Source organism: Manacus vitellinus, unplaced genomic scaffold (assembly GCF_001715985.3).
Source record: "Manacus vitellinus isolate BGI_N305 unplaced genomic scaffold, ASM171598v3 scaffold_3_pilon, whole genome shotgun sequence".
NCBI lineage: Eukaryota > Metazoa > Chordata > Aves > Passeriformes > Pipridae > Manacus > Manacus vitellinus.
This window is the reverse complement of record NW_021940535.1, coordinates 28775917-28792326: the sequence shown is the minus strand read 5'-3', so window position 1 is coordinate 28792326 and position 16410 is coordinate 28775917. Positions and strand designations below refer to the sequence as shown.

The 16410-nt window shown below is 34.3% G+C and overlaps 1 protein-coding gene across 6 annotated transcripts in view; it reads left to right on the top strand.

Annotated features, from left to right (window-relative positions):
- The window catches only part of PHF14 (PHD finger protein 14), a 159375-nt gene that overhangs the window by 15352 nt on the left and 127613 nt on the right, over window positions 1-16410 (top strand). For all 6 annotated transcript variants that reach the window (XM_018075667.2, XM_018075665.2, XM_018075666.2 and 3 more), the window contains 2 exons: window positions 1478-1622; window positions 11702-11861. In XM_018075667.2, the coding sequence (XP_017931156.1) occupies window positions 1478-1622; window positions 11702-11861 (305 nt within the window). The remainder of the gene's footprint in view (window positions 1-1477; window positions 1623-11701; window positions 11862-16410) is intronic.

Genomic DNA, 16410 nt, shown 5'->3' with positions numbered 1-16410 from the left:
CAATGCAATCCTGTTTATTCAATCTAAAGCAACAGTTTTGTTTTTCTACTTTTTTTAAATTACCAGACCTTGGGCTTCCATAATAGTAGAGATTGCAAATTTCCTTTTAAACTTCTCTTAGCAAAGCCAAATAACGGTTGAAGTCAAACGTACTCTCAGAATAAGTTATATCTGTAGAGTTGTGAGATACATCAGGGAAACCTGTGCTATTGCACAATTAATCTGCCATTTGCCTATCTGTAATGTGAATGGTAAGCTAAACAAGGGTATTTTGAGTAATGGTGGGCCACAGTAATGTCCAAGTTCATTGCTTTCCTTGAAATGCTTTGTTCTAAAAGGAGGGTGTTTGAACTCTGTAGTGGAGAATCTTTTATTTTTCATGGTTAGCTGCCTTCCTGTAAGCAACATAACCGCTTGAATGTTCTTTTCTACTTCTAGATGGTTTCTCAGGCATGGTATTGGTGCTGTATTTTATGTCATTAATGGGAGGTTAGAATTAGAAAATGATGTTTGAGATGGCATCTTTCACTTTTTTTTTTTTTTGTGTGTTGATGCCACAGAAGTTTTGGAATATTTTCACATCTTTGATATTTTGAATGGATACCATTTAGGCTTGAACTCTCAGTGTCTGATTTGAAACTATTTATTGCTATTTCTTTGTACTGCACGGAGGCCATGAAACTGCAGAAGATACAGTGGCTGTAACTCACAATGAAAATAGTGAGAGTCCTAGAGAGTGTTTATTAAGAAAATTAAATTTACATACAGCTTTATTTGGTTTGTGAAGCACTCCTCTGTGTTTCCTTAGAAAAATTCTCCGTTAAAACCCACATTCTATATAAGATCTGTAGTTCATATTGCAGGTTGTCAGAACAGGGCAATGTGCTTGTTCTGCAAATCCTTACTCCTGTATATAGTCAGAACAACATAAGTTGTTGTAGTTTTAATAAATCATGAAGTTTTGCATGGAGCCATATAAATTTGCATTACAACAAAATCATACTGAGTTGATAATTTGTTATATTATATGTAAGTGAAAACTTGGCAGGCTTGTATTTAGAATTTTAACAAAATGAAGCAACTTTTCTGAATATTGGAACATTTGAAGGTCACCTGTGGCCATTTTTTTTTTAATTTTGCTTTTAAATGGTTTCTTAGGTATTCCTTGTTGTAGAACATAAATGGTTTGCATACATGTTTCTGTCTGAGGAAGTAACTCTTCTCTGGCCTTTGAATCTTAGCAGATCTATAACTTTATAGGTTTATTGACATCCATCCATCCATCCCAGTTCTTGTATTCGTGGGTGAAGTGTTTGAATGTTTTGACAACAGAGAAACTTATAGCCTTGTGAAAATAATTTTCCATCTTTTTTTGATTCTTGTTCAAAAACTGGGCAAATAACGGATCTTCTCTTTGTTTTAAATAAAATCGAAGTTCCTGGTGTAATCCATATGTGTCTTCATTTTTCAATATTAGGACTCATTGATCCTTGAGAAGTCTCAAAATTGGAGTTCCCAGAAAATGGACCATATTTTGATTTGTTGCGTTTGTCTTGGAGATAACAGTGAAGATGCTGATGAAATAATCCAGTGTGACAACTGTGGAATAACAGTGCATGAAGGTAATACAACCCTTCATTCTCATTGCAGGAGGAAAGCATATGCTTTGCCTTTAATAAAATTTTTACTTGGTTTCTTCAAAATAAATGAAACTTTTCAACTCTGGGGGGGTAATTTTTTTGTAACGCTACATGGATCATATTTAGTGGTGTAACACCCATCTTCTACTTCAGCAAAGCAAATATAAACACCTGTAGGACAGAACGTGGTCTGCAGATAATGATATGATGAATCAGTGTGCAGATGTTGGAGCTATACTGTACATTGTATTTTCAGGGCTTTAGGATATTCTGTTAATGTATTTTTGTCTTAGCTATTTGAGTATATGAAATTGATTGCATAACTGGGATATAAGATCATAAGAATAGGAGGCTTTATAAAAGGAAAGGTTATTTCATCTGTATTTTTGCTGTACCAAAAAGACAGAGAGATGAGGAAGAGGAAAGGAATTGTCTGTGGCATTTCATTACAAGTGAAAACAGCTAGTCTTGAACTTCCTCATAATTTTCACTGACAATTTGAAACAATTTTGAAGTTAGAACATATTCAAGTAATTGTTTCGCTAATTCCTTAAAAATCTAGACTGTATGTGTGTAATGAATGTAGGAGATCTGGTTTTAAAGAAACACTTCAGGAGTAATAATTTAGGTGAATATATGGAATTTTAACAGCCTTGCATGGAAGATGAGGCTGTATTGTGTCTTGTTGCTCTTTCTCTTGAGGTTGGAAGATAGGGTAGATACTGACACAGAGAGGCACACCTATTTTGTTAAAAAACAAAACCTGTTTTTTTTCTCCATTAATAAATTTGGGCTTTTTTCCTGATATCCTGTACCATTTTAGAACTTTGCTTTTGTTTTCTAAGGTTTCCCAAGAAAATGAGGTAGGCTACTTCAATTCTTGAAATTAAAAGAAGGTAGGCTTTCATTTATGTGACTCCCTTAATTTAGAATTTTTTTGAGCTGTTTAGCATGCCTTTCCAGCTAGGAAGTGGTTTTATTACTCCCTTATTCCCCTTTGGTTTTTTCATACTCGACTGAAAATTGTTTCAAAATAGTATACTTTATGGCCTGGGATGTAGTTCGGTTCTTTGCTTGACATCAGTTTGAAAACTGAGGATGGAATTTCTTCCTCAGGTTCGGGTGCCTTATATTAAGTGTCCATGTGTACTCTTAACCCCTAAACCTGTTGTGGACTTTTGAAGAGCTAATCCTTACTGTCAGTGGAGTTTAGAGAGCAGTTTAGTTGACCTAATTTATGATGAGCTGACTCACACTCCAGGTGCCTTTTGAGGGCATTAATCAGATCTTATTGCCTACCACAAGTGTTAGGCTCCTAAATTTAGGTTTCTTGATACGCTTGCAGAATTCCTTCCTCTGTGTCCATGATGCTTTTTGGAAAGTAATGTGCAGAATATATTTGATTTGAGATGCAGTAAGTGACTAAAAGTTAGTTTTATAGAATCTCGATAGATTACTGCCCCCCCCTCCCCCCGGCACAGTCTAATAATAACTCACAAGGAAAAAAAACTGTAACTATCTTTTGCTGATAGTTATAAATGCCTGCTATTCAAGAGAATACACTAGAATCCCTAGAAGATCCCTTTCTCATTTTGTTTAGTTTACTAAACCTGTGTCCTTAGAAGAAGTAAGATTATAGCTGGCTTTCATGTAGAGGAAAATAGTTCCATAGGTCAGAAGTCACTTGAATTTCAGTCGTTCAAAATGTCTTTAAAAGTAATTGCTGCTATTCTTCATTTTACTGTGTTACAAGCAAAGATTCCCTGTAGTCCCAGGGATACAAAGAGTACAATATGTAGGTTTCTTTTGTTGTTATTGCAGTAAAATAAATTAGATTAATTGAGAAGATTTAGTTTGCTGGTTTGTTCTGATAAGTTCTACAGTCTGTACCAGCTAATTGACTATAGATGTTGGTTAATTTTTCACACTTATGGTTGATTGTTTAGCTCTTCGCAATTGATTTTAATGATAAATACTTAAAAGCATACATAATGCAGTTTTGGTGTTCTGTTTGAATAGGTGAAGTCTTAGAGAAAAATAAGCAGTATCTGTAGGTGAGAGTAATTGATGGCTGTGAAAAAAATGTAAATTTCCCCAGCAACAATTTGAAACTGAACAATTTATAGTTTTACTTGATGTTAAATGTATATTTTTCATTGCTAGATATGTATATCAATTTGTAAATATATTAATATAGTTTCAAGTTGAAATAAACATTTATTTTGATGTATTGTTTCTGTACTTTGATATTTTGTAATGATAAGTAAGAGCAGGTGCTATTTTAAATCAGAGCTTTTTTCACTAATTTGTTTAAGTAATTGCAGCAAGTAAAAATATTGTAAAAAATTTGGAACATTTGAAGCTTTACTTTGATATAGTGATCATCTATATCTACATCTGTATATGTATCTATGTTCAATAACTTGGAGATTTCTGCACTACCCCCAGAGGTCATTGACTCACTCTATTACTTCTAAATGCATGAGTAATATATGAAGACGCAGCCAGTCGTTAAGAAGTTGCAGGCAAAACCAAAATGCGATGCAGCAGTTGCTTTTTGCTCCTGTTGGCCTAAACATTCAGCTCGGGTGATTTCCACAAATAAATTAAAAATTATTTAAAGAGATAATTACTGTCTAATCATATAAAGATTGCTTGCAACCTTGAGAATTATTTAAGTTAATAGAGGCAAGGTTTACTGTTTATATCATTGGCTTTAATCTGTACCTTGTAACTGTGTGCCCAGATCATGGGTGTAGACTGTATTATACGAAGTCCTTTGTACTCTTAACATGCAACTGCTTTGTAGTTTAAAAAATATGTTCCAGTGATAAGTGAGTCTGTTTTGTAAACACATTGAAATTCAAGAATTTATTTTTATTTTTGCAGGTTTGCTTTAGTAGGTAGGTTGGGGCGAATGCAGACATCACGCTGTGTCCTGAAATTTGTTCTAATATTTCAGCTTTTATGTTTTTTATAAAATGCTCTTTCTAGCACAGCATTGAAAGAAGAGGCTCCAATTTATGAATTGGATAGAAATCAATGCAGTGATGTTTACCAGCAGTTGGGGAGAGTAATACACCCATTTCTTGCAAACTGATTTTGATTCTTAGCAGTTGTCTTCTCCCTAGAATCAAACCTAAGATGCCAGGTGTCCTGAAATGCTCAAACAAAGCTGCTAGAATACCACAGGGGTTTTCTTCATAGTTTTTGTATGCAATTTCAAGTAGTATTGTAAATGAGTATGTTTTCTTTACTTTTCTATAGCAGATAGATAATTATTTGAAAGGAAATGCACTCCTTTCACACCTTACTGTTGTCCCACCGAGGGACTCACCTAATGAGGATATTGGCGATTTGATTGTTCTTTCCCTGAAGACTTTTTTTTCTCCTTCCTTGTTGACTGTTAACAGAAACTGTTCTGCTTCACAGGGAGGGCTCTTACACCCTTGAGTGGTGCCTTTGTGCTCTACTGAAGTGGAAATTTCTGTCCAGCACAGAACCTTTCAGGTGACTGGGAAAGGTTTTTCTATGACAGCTGCCTCTGTTTTAATATGAAGCTATTTACTAGCCATGAAAATGCTGCCTCTGAGTCGAACCAGCTTATTTAGGACACTAGGGCTCCCGCCCTTTGCAGGGGTGCTCTTGCTCTACTTTTAGCTGTTGGTCAAAGTGTGGCCCCTTCATGTAAAGATGAACCTTCCAGTTGCAGTCTCAAAGTGGCTGCATGTCAGCATAGTTGTTGACAAGAATCTGTTACCCTCCTTCAAGGGGGGGTAAGCTAATGCTGCCTTCCGTTTTAAAAGTCAGGCAGGGTTTAGATCTCCATTCACTCTTACTCTGCTAAGTTTTAGCTCTTCTAGTACAAGACAGCTTATCACTGTGCATACTGCTCAATTACCTCTGCACCTGTGTGTTTGGTACCAGCACCTTTTCCTTTTCAGTACGTGGTGCAGCGGCTGCATGTTCAGTCATGATTTGTATTCTGTTGGGTTGCTTGCTTTCATTAATGGAGTATTACATAAGGTCTTCCATGGAAGAAGAGGGGTGATAATTCACCTGGGAGCAACTCTACCAGCGCTCATGTGGAAACAGCAACATGGCCAAGGGTTAGATAGGGGTTCTCATTCAGAGCTGGAGTCACGGAACCTTACTGTACACCTTTACTTGCTTTACTGACAAGTTTTGTGATTGTGAGAAATTCAGTTTCCTTTCCAAAGAAACTATTTGCTGTGGAATGTTCATATCACCTATATGGCCTGCATCACTTGTCCAAAAGCTGCCTTTTGTCTGTAGACACGTGTCCAAAAATCTATTCTTGGTGGAGCAAATAAATCATTCAAAGTATAACTGCCTTTAAAACTGCTCAGTAGCATACATGTAATGCTAATTCCCACTCTCTGTTGTGTCTAAACAGCCTGTAATTAATTCATAAGTGTATCAATTAAAAATTAATTCTCATTTCACGTATCAGTCTATCCCTGTCCTGTCCCCGCCCTGCCAAAAAAGAGAAAAAAAAGTCTTTTTTACTGAATTTATACAGCTGTTCTTCAGAGTTTTTACTTATGAGTGAAGATAATTGTCATTTCTTTTTATAAAAGTCTTCTTTAGGCACTAATCTGTCATTTTGGATAAATGGGTTTGTGGCGAGATCTTGTAATAGCAGGACACCCCCAACTGTGTTGTCAGGCTTTTTGACATATTGATTGCAGCGTGTCTGAAGAAAATGTCTGGCACGCGTCATAGCATGTGCCATAACTGTAGGTAGTACACTTGCCAGCTGTTGCCCTTGGGTTGGTTGCTGTGAATTAAATGAGAGAAGTTCTACATTATTTCAGCTGTTTCTTTTCCATCCCCTGTCTTTGTTTCTTACTTTACTTTGATGTGTATGTCAGGGAATAAAATTTTTCTTGCTAAAAGCAATAGTGTAGTCACATGCTTTACAGTGTAGTAAAACATTTTGCATTTTCATTTTGCCCCATACTGTAGTCTGCTGCTGTCCAATATAAAAATTCACTTTTCAAAATCATGTACTTTAGTACTCTCCATTTACTAAAGAAAAATACTGTTCTGAATTTATGATGCATGGAAATATTAGTGTATTTATTTTAAAGTGTTGGTCCAGTTAAGGATTGAATGAAATGTTTTGAATACTCTCATCTCACAGATTTTTGTATGGTTTACCATAAAGTTCATGTTTTCATGGTTTTTACAATAAGATCATGTTTCAGAGTATATGTAGATTTAGTTAGTGTATGCAGATACCCTGTTTGGCAAAGATTACCCTCCCAGAGAAATGGAGGAAGAGCTGCAGCCAAGGCAACAACTGGGTCTGTCTTCTTGTTTCTCTTAGTCATATAAATTTCAGAAGGATAGTTTTAATGGTAGCATTTTGAAGTGTTTGCAATTTCATTTCATTTTATTGACAGTCACATAAAAAAATAAGCTATTGACAGAGTACAAGGACTTTAAAATCAGGGAATAAAAAATATTGTTTTCTGTATATAGTGACATACATTCAATAGACAGCTTGGCTGTAATCATACTATATAGATGCCATTAACAGAACAGTAAATGGTGTGAGAATTGTAACTTCTTGAGTTTCATGTGTATAAATTCATACTAAACCGGTCTTATCATTTAGGGTTAAAGGTGTTCAAGGAGGTGTCAGACATAGAGTTATGATACAGTAATCTAAGAGTATATGAACATGAGGATTTAATGAAGTTTAGTTGCAAAGGAGCTCTTAGGGGTATTCTGTAGATCCAGACTTCAGAATTTTTGTGAACATTAGGAAAAGGCAGGGAGCATTTTAAGCAAAGTGGTTACAAGTTTTTTTATTTTCTTCAGCATATTTTCCCATCAAAGAGGTGGGAGGTTGAATTAATGCCAAATAGGTCAGAGGCGCAGTGATAATAATGCGAACTAAACATGGCCTTTACAAGTTGTGTATGCTTTCTTCTGTTATCCTTTCAAGCTTTAAGTAGTCACACTGTCTGTACAATCGTGATGCTTTCAGAAAGACCCTAAAGATTGCCTCCTGATGCTTTTGTTTGTAGTGAGCCCTTAGGTTGCCTTGTGTTCCAGCACCAGCAATTCCTGATAGTTCAGTGGGACTGAACAACTTCTTTTTGATCATCAGCACAGCTGTTTAATACTAGAATGTAATGATTTACCAAGCAGCAGCTTTTTATCTACATCTCTGTGCATTTTGAAGAGTCATAAAAATAATGCTTTTTAAAGTTTTTGGTAATTGGACCAAAATAATTTTTTCAGCATAGCAAAAGAAGGCAGATAGTAAGTTGAACCATTGTTGTATTCAGCATTTTTAAGGATCCTAAAATGATATATTTATAGAGGTATTTGTCTGTTATAGATGAAAGAATATTCCTGTGGTAAGAATATGAAAATACAGCTGTTTTTAAAACCTCAGAACTCTTCATCTTCATATTGTAACTTTTTTGATAGATTTGGACAAAAATGCATTTAGATTTTATATCAAGTGCCTTTTGTACTGCAGGTCTTATTTAACACATAAAAAGTCAGTTAAAACCATGCAGTAGAAAACACCTTTTTTCCTCATTTTTAAAGGGGAAATAAGGGAAATATTAATCCCTTAGCATGATTATTATAAAGGTACTTGAAATTGCTAAAAGCGCAGAGTTCATCTTTTTCATTAGCGTTAATTAATTGCGTTTTCTTGCTTGAATGTATTTGATAATCTGTTTATCTACAATTCTAGATTTTGACAAGGTGTTCACAGCATTATATTATTTAAAAATGTCGTGTTAATCTGACCAAACTACTTTTTTTGCTGGCATTTTCTATTGCAATTTGTGATTACAAGAGAAGAAATAAAGTCAGAATATTGAGTGGGTTTTCATTATGGTTGCTAGTTAATACTCAGAAAATATATTTCTTGAAAAACTATAAGATATTGAAGTTTTTTTGTTTCCTGGTATGTTGGAACAATTTTGACCTGCTGCAGTTAGGCTGCAGAATTAGTAGACATGTAGTACAATAAATACTATAACATTTATATATAGAAGTGATGCAACTTGCAGAAGAGACTGAGTTAGTTATTCTGGGATAACTAGCACACGTGATGACAGCACTGATTATGGGAGAATAGATTAATGTGCTTGCTCTGTTTTTGACTGGGCAGAGACTTCAGAGTCTTCCACATCCCAGGTGAATGCTGTAATGATCTTAACTTTTTATTGTTTCAAATATACTTGGAATGAAATTCAAACTTTTAACAAAATGGATATATTTCTACAATAAGGTTTTGTTCTGAAACTGCTTTTGCCTTCCTATCTCAATTGAAGTGATATGAAGTGGGGTTTTAGTTCCTTGTACGTCTGAAAAACAAATATTACATCTGCTCCTGTACACACTTGGCATCTAAATCTTAAGGAATACTATGATTGTGCTAGATGTCATTGATGTCATCAAATTACATTGATGAAATTTGATCTCTCCTTTGATTTCTGTTATCACTTAACAACCCAAAAGTAGCAAATGACTCTTTTCAACAAACATAAGAAAAATTCTGAGTTAAAATACTTGCATATCCTTAACAAGTGGTTTCTAATAAATTTTGAGACTTAACTTTTCATTGTAGTGAGTATCATTAGATCAAATTTAGGCTTCAACTGTTGGGTCCCAAGACTTGAATAGAAAGTATTTAGGGAGCACTACCTAATTACCTGTTTGAAAGTATTGTTCACAAAACTGAGTTTTGTTTCGTTGTTTATATACATTAGTCCGAACTACTCCTAGAAAGTAAACTCCAGACATTTATCAGCAATGATTGAGGGTAATCTAGTCTGTTTTCTCCAGCTAAGGACCACCCCTTTTACTGGTTGTAACAGTATTGTGTTTAGCTTTTGCAATTAAGGAAGGAGTAAATGCCTCCTCTGTCAGGGATCTTAAACTCTTTAAAGCTGTCACTAAGTTTTATATACAAATTGGGACAAAAAGATTGAGTTAAAATTATGGACAATTTTTTTTTTTTACTTCTTACTGTAGAAAAGGATCTAGATTTGAGTTATATAAAATCACGTTTAATGTCAACACATACGGTAAGGATGGAAATAATTGCATTACATTTGTGTAATTTTCTAGGAAAAAGGATAAAAAGTAGTCAGGTATAAATGACTGATGAGTATAATAAGGCAGCTATTTCAGAATGAAGTAAGACAGTTTGGGGAAGTCATCATTCTGATTTTAGCAGACTGATGGCACTTAGGTTAGAAAAGCAAATCTAATTACTTTTGGTCGCTGAAGAAACATCAGTGTTTGAAAGAAACTGATTTTATTTTGCCATGTGGGTCAAGGACAGTATTGTTCTGTAATGTAAAGAAATTTTGAGTAGTGTTTGGAAGTCTGAAGGAATTCTAAAAAGGTTAATGCTCTATGATGTCAATGGGCTGTGTGTTTGTACATGAGTGTTATTGCTGAAAAGGAGATTTACTGGCATGTAATCAAGATTGTGTTATTAGAACTTAAAAAATTTCTTTCTGGAAAGCTGCTTAAAGTGATATCACATTATAAAATAGAAAATGGAATTACCTTATGTGTGAGCTGTACAATCTTGTATGTCTCTAAAGAAATTTGTCTGTGAATGCTCTTCTGCACATTACTTGTCCTTTCATTCTGGAATACTTTTTATAATGAAAAGAAACATTCTGTCTTCTTATTTAATTCTTATTGATGAGCCTCATTCTTAATGAAAGACTATATTTCTTAAATGATTCCTATAGTGTTGCTTATGTAATTTCATTCACTCAGGCTTCTATTTCTGTTGGAAGGGGAGCTAGAGCACTGTTGGCTATTTTGTTACAGCCAGCGGGTAATGAAACACAGTAACAAATCATGTTGATATTTGATTGCAGAATAATTCAATAATTTACCTGCTCTGAAAGTACAAATGTTGATTTGATCACTATATTTGACAAATAGCTGAATTTAATCTTTTGGTAAAGTCACTACTATGTTTTAAGTATTGACAATGAAATGTTTTTTCTTTTATTGAATAGCAGCTAAATGTTCAAAGTGTGGGATATGCAAAAATATAGTTTTCTGGTGATTAGCTTTAAGATTTTCCATTTTGTCATTTGCAGTAGCTCTTAGTCTTGTGCAAAATTTAAATAACAAGCTTCTAAATCACTTTAAAAATACTGTTTCCCTAAATTTTTGGTAATTAAGCATGCATAAGCACCTTAACAATCATAAAGAATACAGAAGAGGAATGGAGAAACTGAATGATTGAATCTAGGCATACTTTAAAACCAGGTACAAATGACAGTGCTTTAAAAAAAAATCCATTCTTTATCAATCACCAGTGTGATGTCTCAGAATTGTCAGTCTGTGCTCCACAAAGTATATGTTGGTTTTGAAGTTACAGGAAGCGTTTTTAAGCTCAGCCCTACAACTAAAAGTAGTCAAATAGTGGCTTTTATTTCATGTGTATGTTCTCTTGTCTTTGATTTGAATGCTGAATGCAAGGTGGAAAAGTGGAGTGCTTATTTGTTGACTGGATTCTACTGACATAAGGAACCTCTAGAGAAAAAAGCAAATTAAGCACTCTCCCCTTCTCTCCAAAGAATGGTAATTTTCAGAGAGAAGAGCTTGTTGCATTTAACTTGAAATATATTTATTTATTTGAAAAAAATGCATTGAGTTTTTCTCAGTCTTTGTTGGTTGCTTTAAATCTTGTTTTCTTACTTTCCTTCTTAATAGAAAGTCTGGAAGAACTCCGAGTGTTGCTAGAAGAATAAAGTAGAACAGTCTTTTTCTTCTTGTTTTTCATTTTTAATCTAAGACAGTCACATAAAATAGATTACTTCTTGGAATTAAAGTCTCTCTAAAATGTAAATTTGGCACTAACGATAATATTTTAAAAAATATTTTAAGTTTTCTTGGGTATCTCAGTATTTTTCTGAATATCATTCCCCTGAATCTATATGTGTGTTCTTCCTCCTGAAGTTATAACTGGCAAGTGTCTACTTGTACAGTTGTCTTTTCTTATATTGCTCTTCCATTTATCCTGTATGTAGGTTGCTACGGTGTTGATGGAGAGAGTGACTCTATCATGAGTTCAGCTTCAGAAAATTCCACAGAGCCTTGGTTTTGTGATGCATGCAAATGTGGTGTCACACCTAGTTGTGAATTGTGTCCCAACCAGGATGGGATCTTCAAGGAGACTGATGCAGGCAGGTAAGACTGAATAAGTGATGTTTTGAATTTGGTGTCATCTTACATTTAAAAGATTAGGTTTGTTCCTGTAGGAGACAGTTCCTATAGGAGACAGTTCCATAACTTAAACCTTGTACAGACTCTACTCAAGTCTGTTGACTTTCAAGTGTGATATAAGTGGGAGAGTTACACGGTTTTTTTTTTAGGAGAGCAAAGGACTGAATCTGTAATGCCAGGCAATGGTAAAAAGTAGCATAAAAAAATTATATTGAAATTATGCTTAAGGTATTCAGACAGACCCAGTGTATTGTGATTGTTTTGAATTATAAAAATTATCTTATTGATTTTTGAGAATATGCTTTGCTTATGATAATTTCCAACCAGAGGTGGGTGTTTTAGGATGGAATTCAGGTCAAATTTGAGAATAAGCAGATTAATTCTCATGTGATGTCTTCCATTCCTGTCACATAGTCCAATCCTGTCACATAAATTAAGGAGTAAATATTAATGGTAACTAATTCTCTCTAATAAAGGAGAGCACTATATTATAGATGATATCTGATTTATGGGTAATGTTACTGTTTTTTGCTGCATGGTTTTCTTTGCTTCTTTTTTTTTTCTTTACAGACCATGACAAGTAATTTCTTTTCCTGTACATTTTATGGTTGTATAAATTGCAGATATGTGATAATAAACAAAGCTTTCAGATACTGAGCTTGTCATAAGCTTTTAAAAACAAATGTTACAGAAGTGAGTCAGGATTTATAGTGAATAATTTTGATCCCATAGATGCAGTAGTGCTTCTTGTTTAATACTTATGGGTTTCAAATCCTTGTTTTCTGGTCTGTATTAGGTTCAAGAGTGTCTGTGCATCTCCCTTATGAAGCTTTTATACAATTAAGCAAATTATACTTTTCCCAGTTGTTTTAATAATGATAGTTTTATAAGCAAAAAAAATGTTTTTAAAGACTAAAAGTCAATTGTGTAACAGGAAATGTGAGACTTGATATCACCTGGCAAATTTTAATTTAACCTTTTTATTCCTGTGTTCTGTAAGCAATTCAAGCACTATATATGTGATTTCCCATATAACCCTAGTAGAATCTAGAGTCAGCATTTTAAAAATTGCTTAAATTTCTTCTTGTAAAATGGTGTTATGCTTTTGGTTAACCTAGAAGTATTTTCTTTGTGACATTGGTTGTCTGTGCAGAAGCACCTGCCTGCCTTGGTGATTGTGGACGTTATCACAATAATTTTTTATTGTTATTGTATCTTTATCTGCTAAATAATGTGATAATGCTATCAGATGAATAGAGCCTATGTACTAGAAAAAAACAAATGCCAATTAGTAATTACTAATTCACATTACTAATATGTGAAAATTCCTATGCTTTCTATTATTTATTTACAAATTTGAATTCTCAAGGATAGGGGGACAGGACAGTGTAGATGATGGATAGTGTCTTGGGGCAGTATCCATGGTGTTTTCATTGTACTCAGTAAACTGCAACCCAGTTCAGTGCTTTTCTTGCAATATTCACAGGAAGAGATTACTGAATCAAGATTCCTTTAACTCACCATTACTCTTCATCCCCTTACAACCTTTTTAAAATAAATTCTTCATATGCATCAGTGCTGGAAACTACGCAAACCAAACCTATTCAGTTTCTCTTCATAATCAAGTTGGAATAACTTCTCTCTTCCTACATGAAAGGTGAATCATTAGAATAATGAGGTGCTTAATTTCTCGGCAGAAACCTTTTCACATTAACCTCACAGTATCACAAGTATAAATATGAATTTATGAAATTTTACTTCTCAAAATGCTATTATCCAAAAATATAAATTCTGTCCTTGTTTCGGTACGGAGTTTTTCTTCTTCCCTAATCAACATCTGTCATCATTGCTCCAAGCTAAATGGATGGTAGAGTAACAAGGAAGATTATTCTTCTTTGATTACCCAATTTGTCTTAATTACAAGCTTCTAAAACATGTGCAGCTAAATAAATGAGCAGGAAAATATTTAGAACTGGTATTAAAAGCAGCTGAAACTTCTTCAGCTGTGAACTTGACTGACTCGTGTATGTTTTTTAATAAAGATTCAGGTCTGAGTTCACATATAGGTGGTTAAAGAAATGAGGCACTTGTGTGCCAATCACACTGAAATGGCAGTTTAAATCTGTAATACTGCAATACTTGGGTGACATGCACTAAAACATTTTGAGAAGGTCAGTATGAAGCAAGCAGCCAGCTGTTGGGTTTATCATAGATAAACTCCTACAGAGTGCAGCAGCATTCAATACACCAGTGAAGCATGAAAAGACTGTGCAAATTAAATTGAGAAAGCAGCTGCTTGTAGAAGATGTGTATCTTCATATTGAACTTTGGAGGGTACATTTAGGAGTCTGTATTAAAACTTACTATCAAAAATCTCCAACCAGAACCTTGGATTTTTGTTAAGAATAGTAATTGTGGAGATATGTAACTTCAGCTTATAAAGATTTGTTCTATATTACGCATTTTAAATTGAAGGAAGAGTATAGAAAGGAAGCCCTACTGAATTCAGATTTTTTTTATTTACAAATAAGCAGTCTCTTTAGCTCAAGGTTACAGGTCTCATTCTGCATGTGGTATTTTGCTTTTAAAAAATTTTTTTTTCCCCTTTTGCAAACAATTAAAATATGCTCATTTAAATGAGGCGTTTATTTTAGTAAATGTCTGATATTTACCAAAGTACACATTTAAGCACATACATAGGCTTTTTCTTATAGAAGAACATTTCTTTAGTAGTGATTTAGGCTGTGCTATTGCCACTTCCTGATACAGTGTGGAAGGGCAGAAGTGCTCCATTGCTCCCCCACAGGAATATCTTGTGCCTCCATTGGATAAGTGAGGAGTCAGACAGGAAATGTATTTTCCATATACTAATAAGAAGAATCTTATTTTTTGCATATAGCATTGTATTAAGTTATGAGGTTGTGCTGGCATGCTGGAGTGTTTATACTGTAATAAAACCTGTAATGAGCTGTACTCCTTTTCTGAGCAGCAAGAAGTTTGGCAGAACGCTTGAGTATCTCAGCTTGTTCTCTGGCAGCTAGCAGGCTGTCATATTTGTACTTAGTTATTTACAGACAAGGTTTGTAACTCATCTTTAAACTTTAAATTTTCTTTGCATCTTCCAGTTGTTAAAGTGCTGTGACCAAATCATTTTGTGCAGACAAAAATCTGTGCAGACAAAGCAATGCAGTTCTTGCATGTAAATGTGTATTTGGGATATACATTATTCTCATTGGTTTAAGTTTTTGTGTTTTAAAGGGAATTTACCACTTAGCGTCTCAAACCTGAGTAATTTAACTGTAGGGTAAAAACTTGTTTTCAAATACACAGGTGAAAAGAGTCTTGTCAGATATGGTACTATGGATCAGTCAATGTTGTGGCTTATTTTAGGTTTACTGAGAAGTTTCTTATAGAGTGATACGACTTCATGGCTTTTAAGTTGGTCCACCAACCTTGTGCATTGCAAGATCATTGGTTTCTTTTGTAAAGACTGGAATATATATGTATTTTAGAGCTTGCTACTGAACCTTTCATATTTTGCTTTTTTTGATTTTGTTTGGATATATGATTCATAAATAATTAGTGCGAAACTTAATAAATCTGAATGTGATAAATTCCAGCATTGTAGGTCTAAGGACCATTGATGAGAAGCATGCTGCTTTGGGAAACATGGGAAATCAGGGCTACATATAGCTCCTGAATAGTATAATCATCAGCTTCAGTATTTCTCTCATTTGTAGACATCTAGTTAATAACAGATTAATAAACATGCTGTTTTAAGTGCACCTGAACTCTGAATGTTACTGCTCTGGTCGAATTGAATTTTTTAGATTTGAACTGAATTTTTAGATTGACATACAAAGGAAAGAGGAAGGAGAAGAGATAGGCTAAACAGTGGTAGAAGATTGGAAAAAAAGAGCACAGCAGCATAGATATGGATTTGAGTAAGTGGTAACAGGTCTATACTGAAATCCTGGTGAAAGGGCCAAGGGAAGAAGTGTTTCTCATATCATCATGAGTCTTCTTGAATACAGGGAGTAGATTTTATTATTTGATTAGAATAGAACAGAAAGGAGTTTTAGTCTTCACTAGTGACATATTTGCTGTTAAATATTAATGACTGGTAAGATCATAAAGTGCTGAATTAACATACTTGCTAAGAGTCAAACACAGGATATTTCAGCTTGGTTACCTCTGAAGTCCCTATGTCATGATTGTATCCATGTCATGATTGACATGAGCATTGAGGAGCTTGTAGGTTCAAGGTGATAGCTACATATCTCTACAATGGTAAGGCCATTTTCTTGAATATTTTAAGATAACAAAAAATAGCAATCTTGACCTTTTGTCTATCACAGTTTGCTCCCACCTGGTGTTTTAGCAAAGAGTAGCAAATAGTTGCAGAATTTTGATGAAATTGAAAGATTATTTGAAGTAATTTGTCTTAGTTAATTTGAGTCATGCATACTGTCTGTGCAGGACAGATTTTGAGTGTCCCTAACTGATGGTTTGT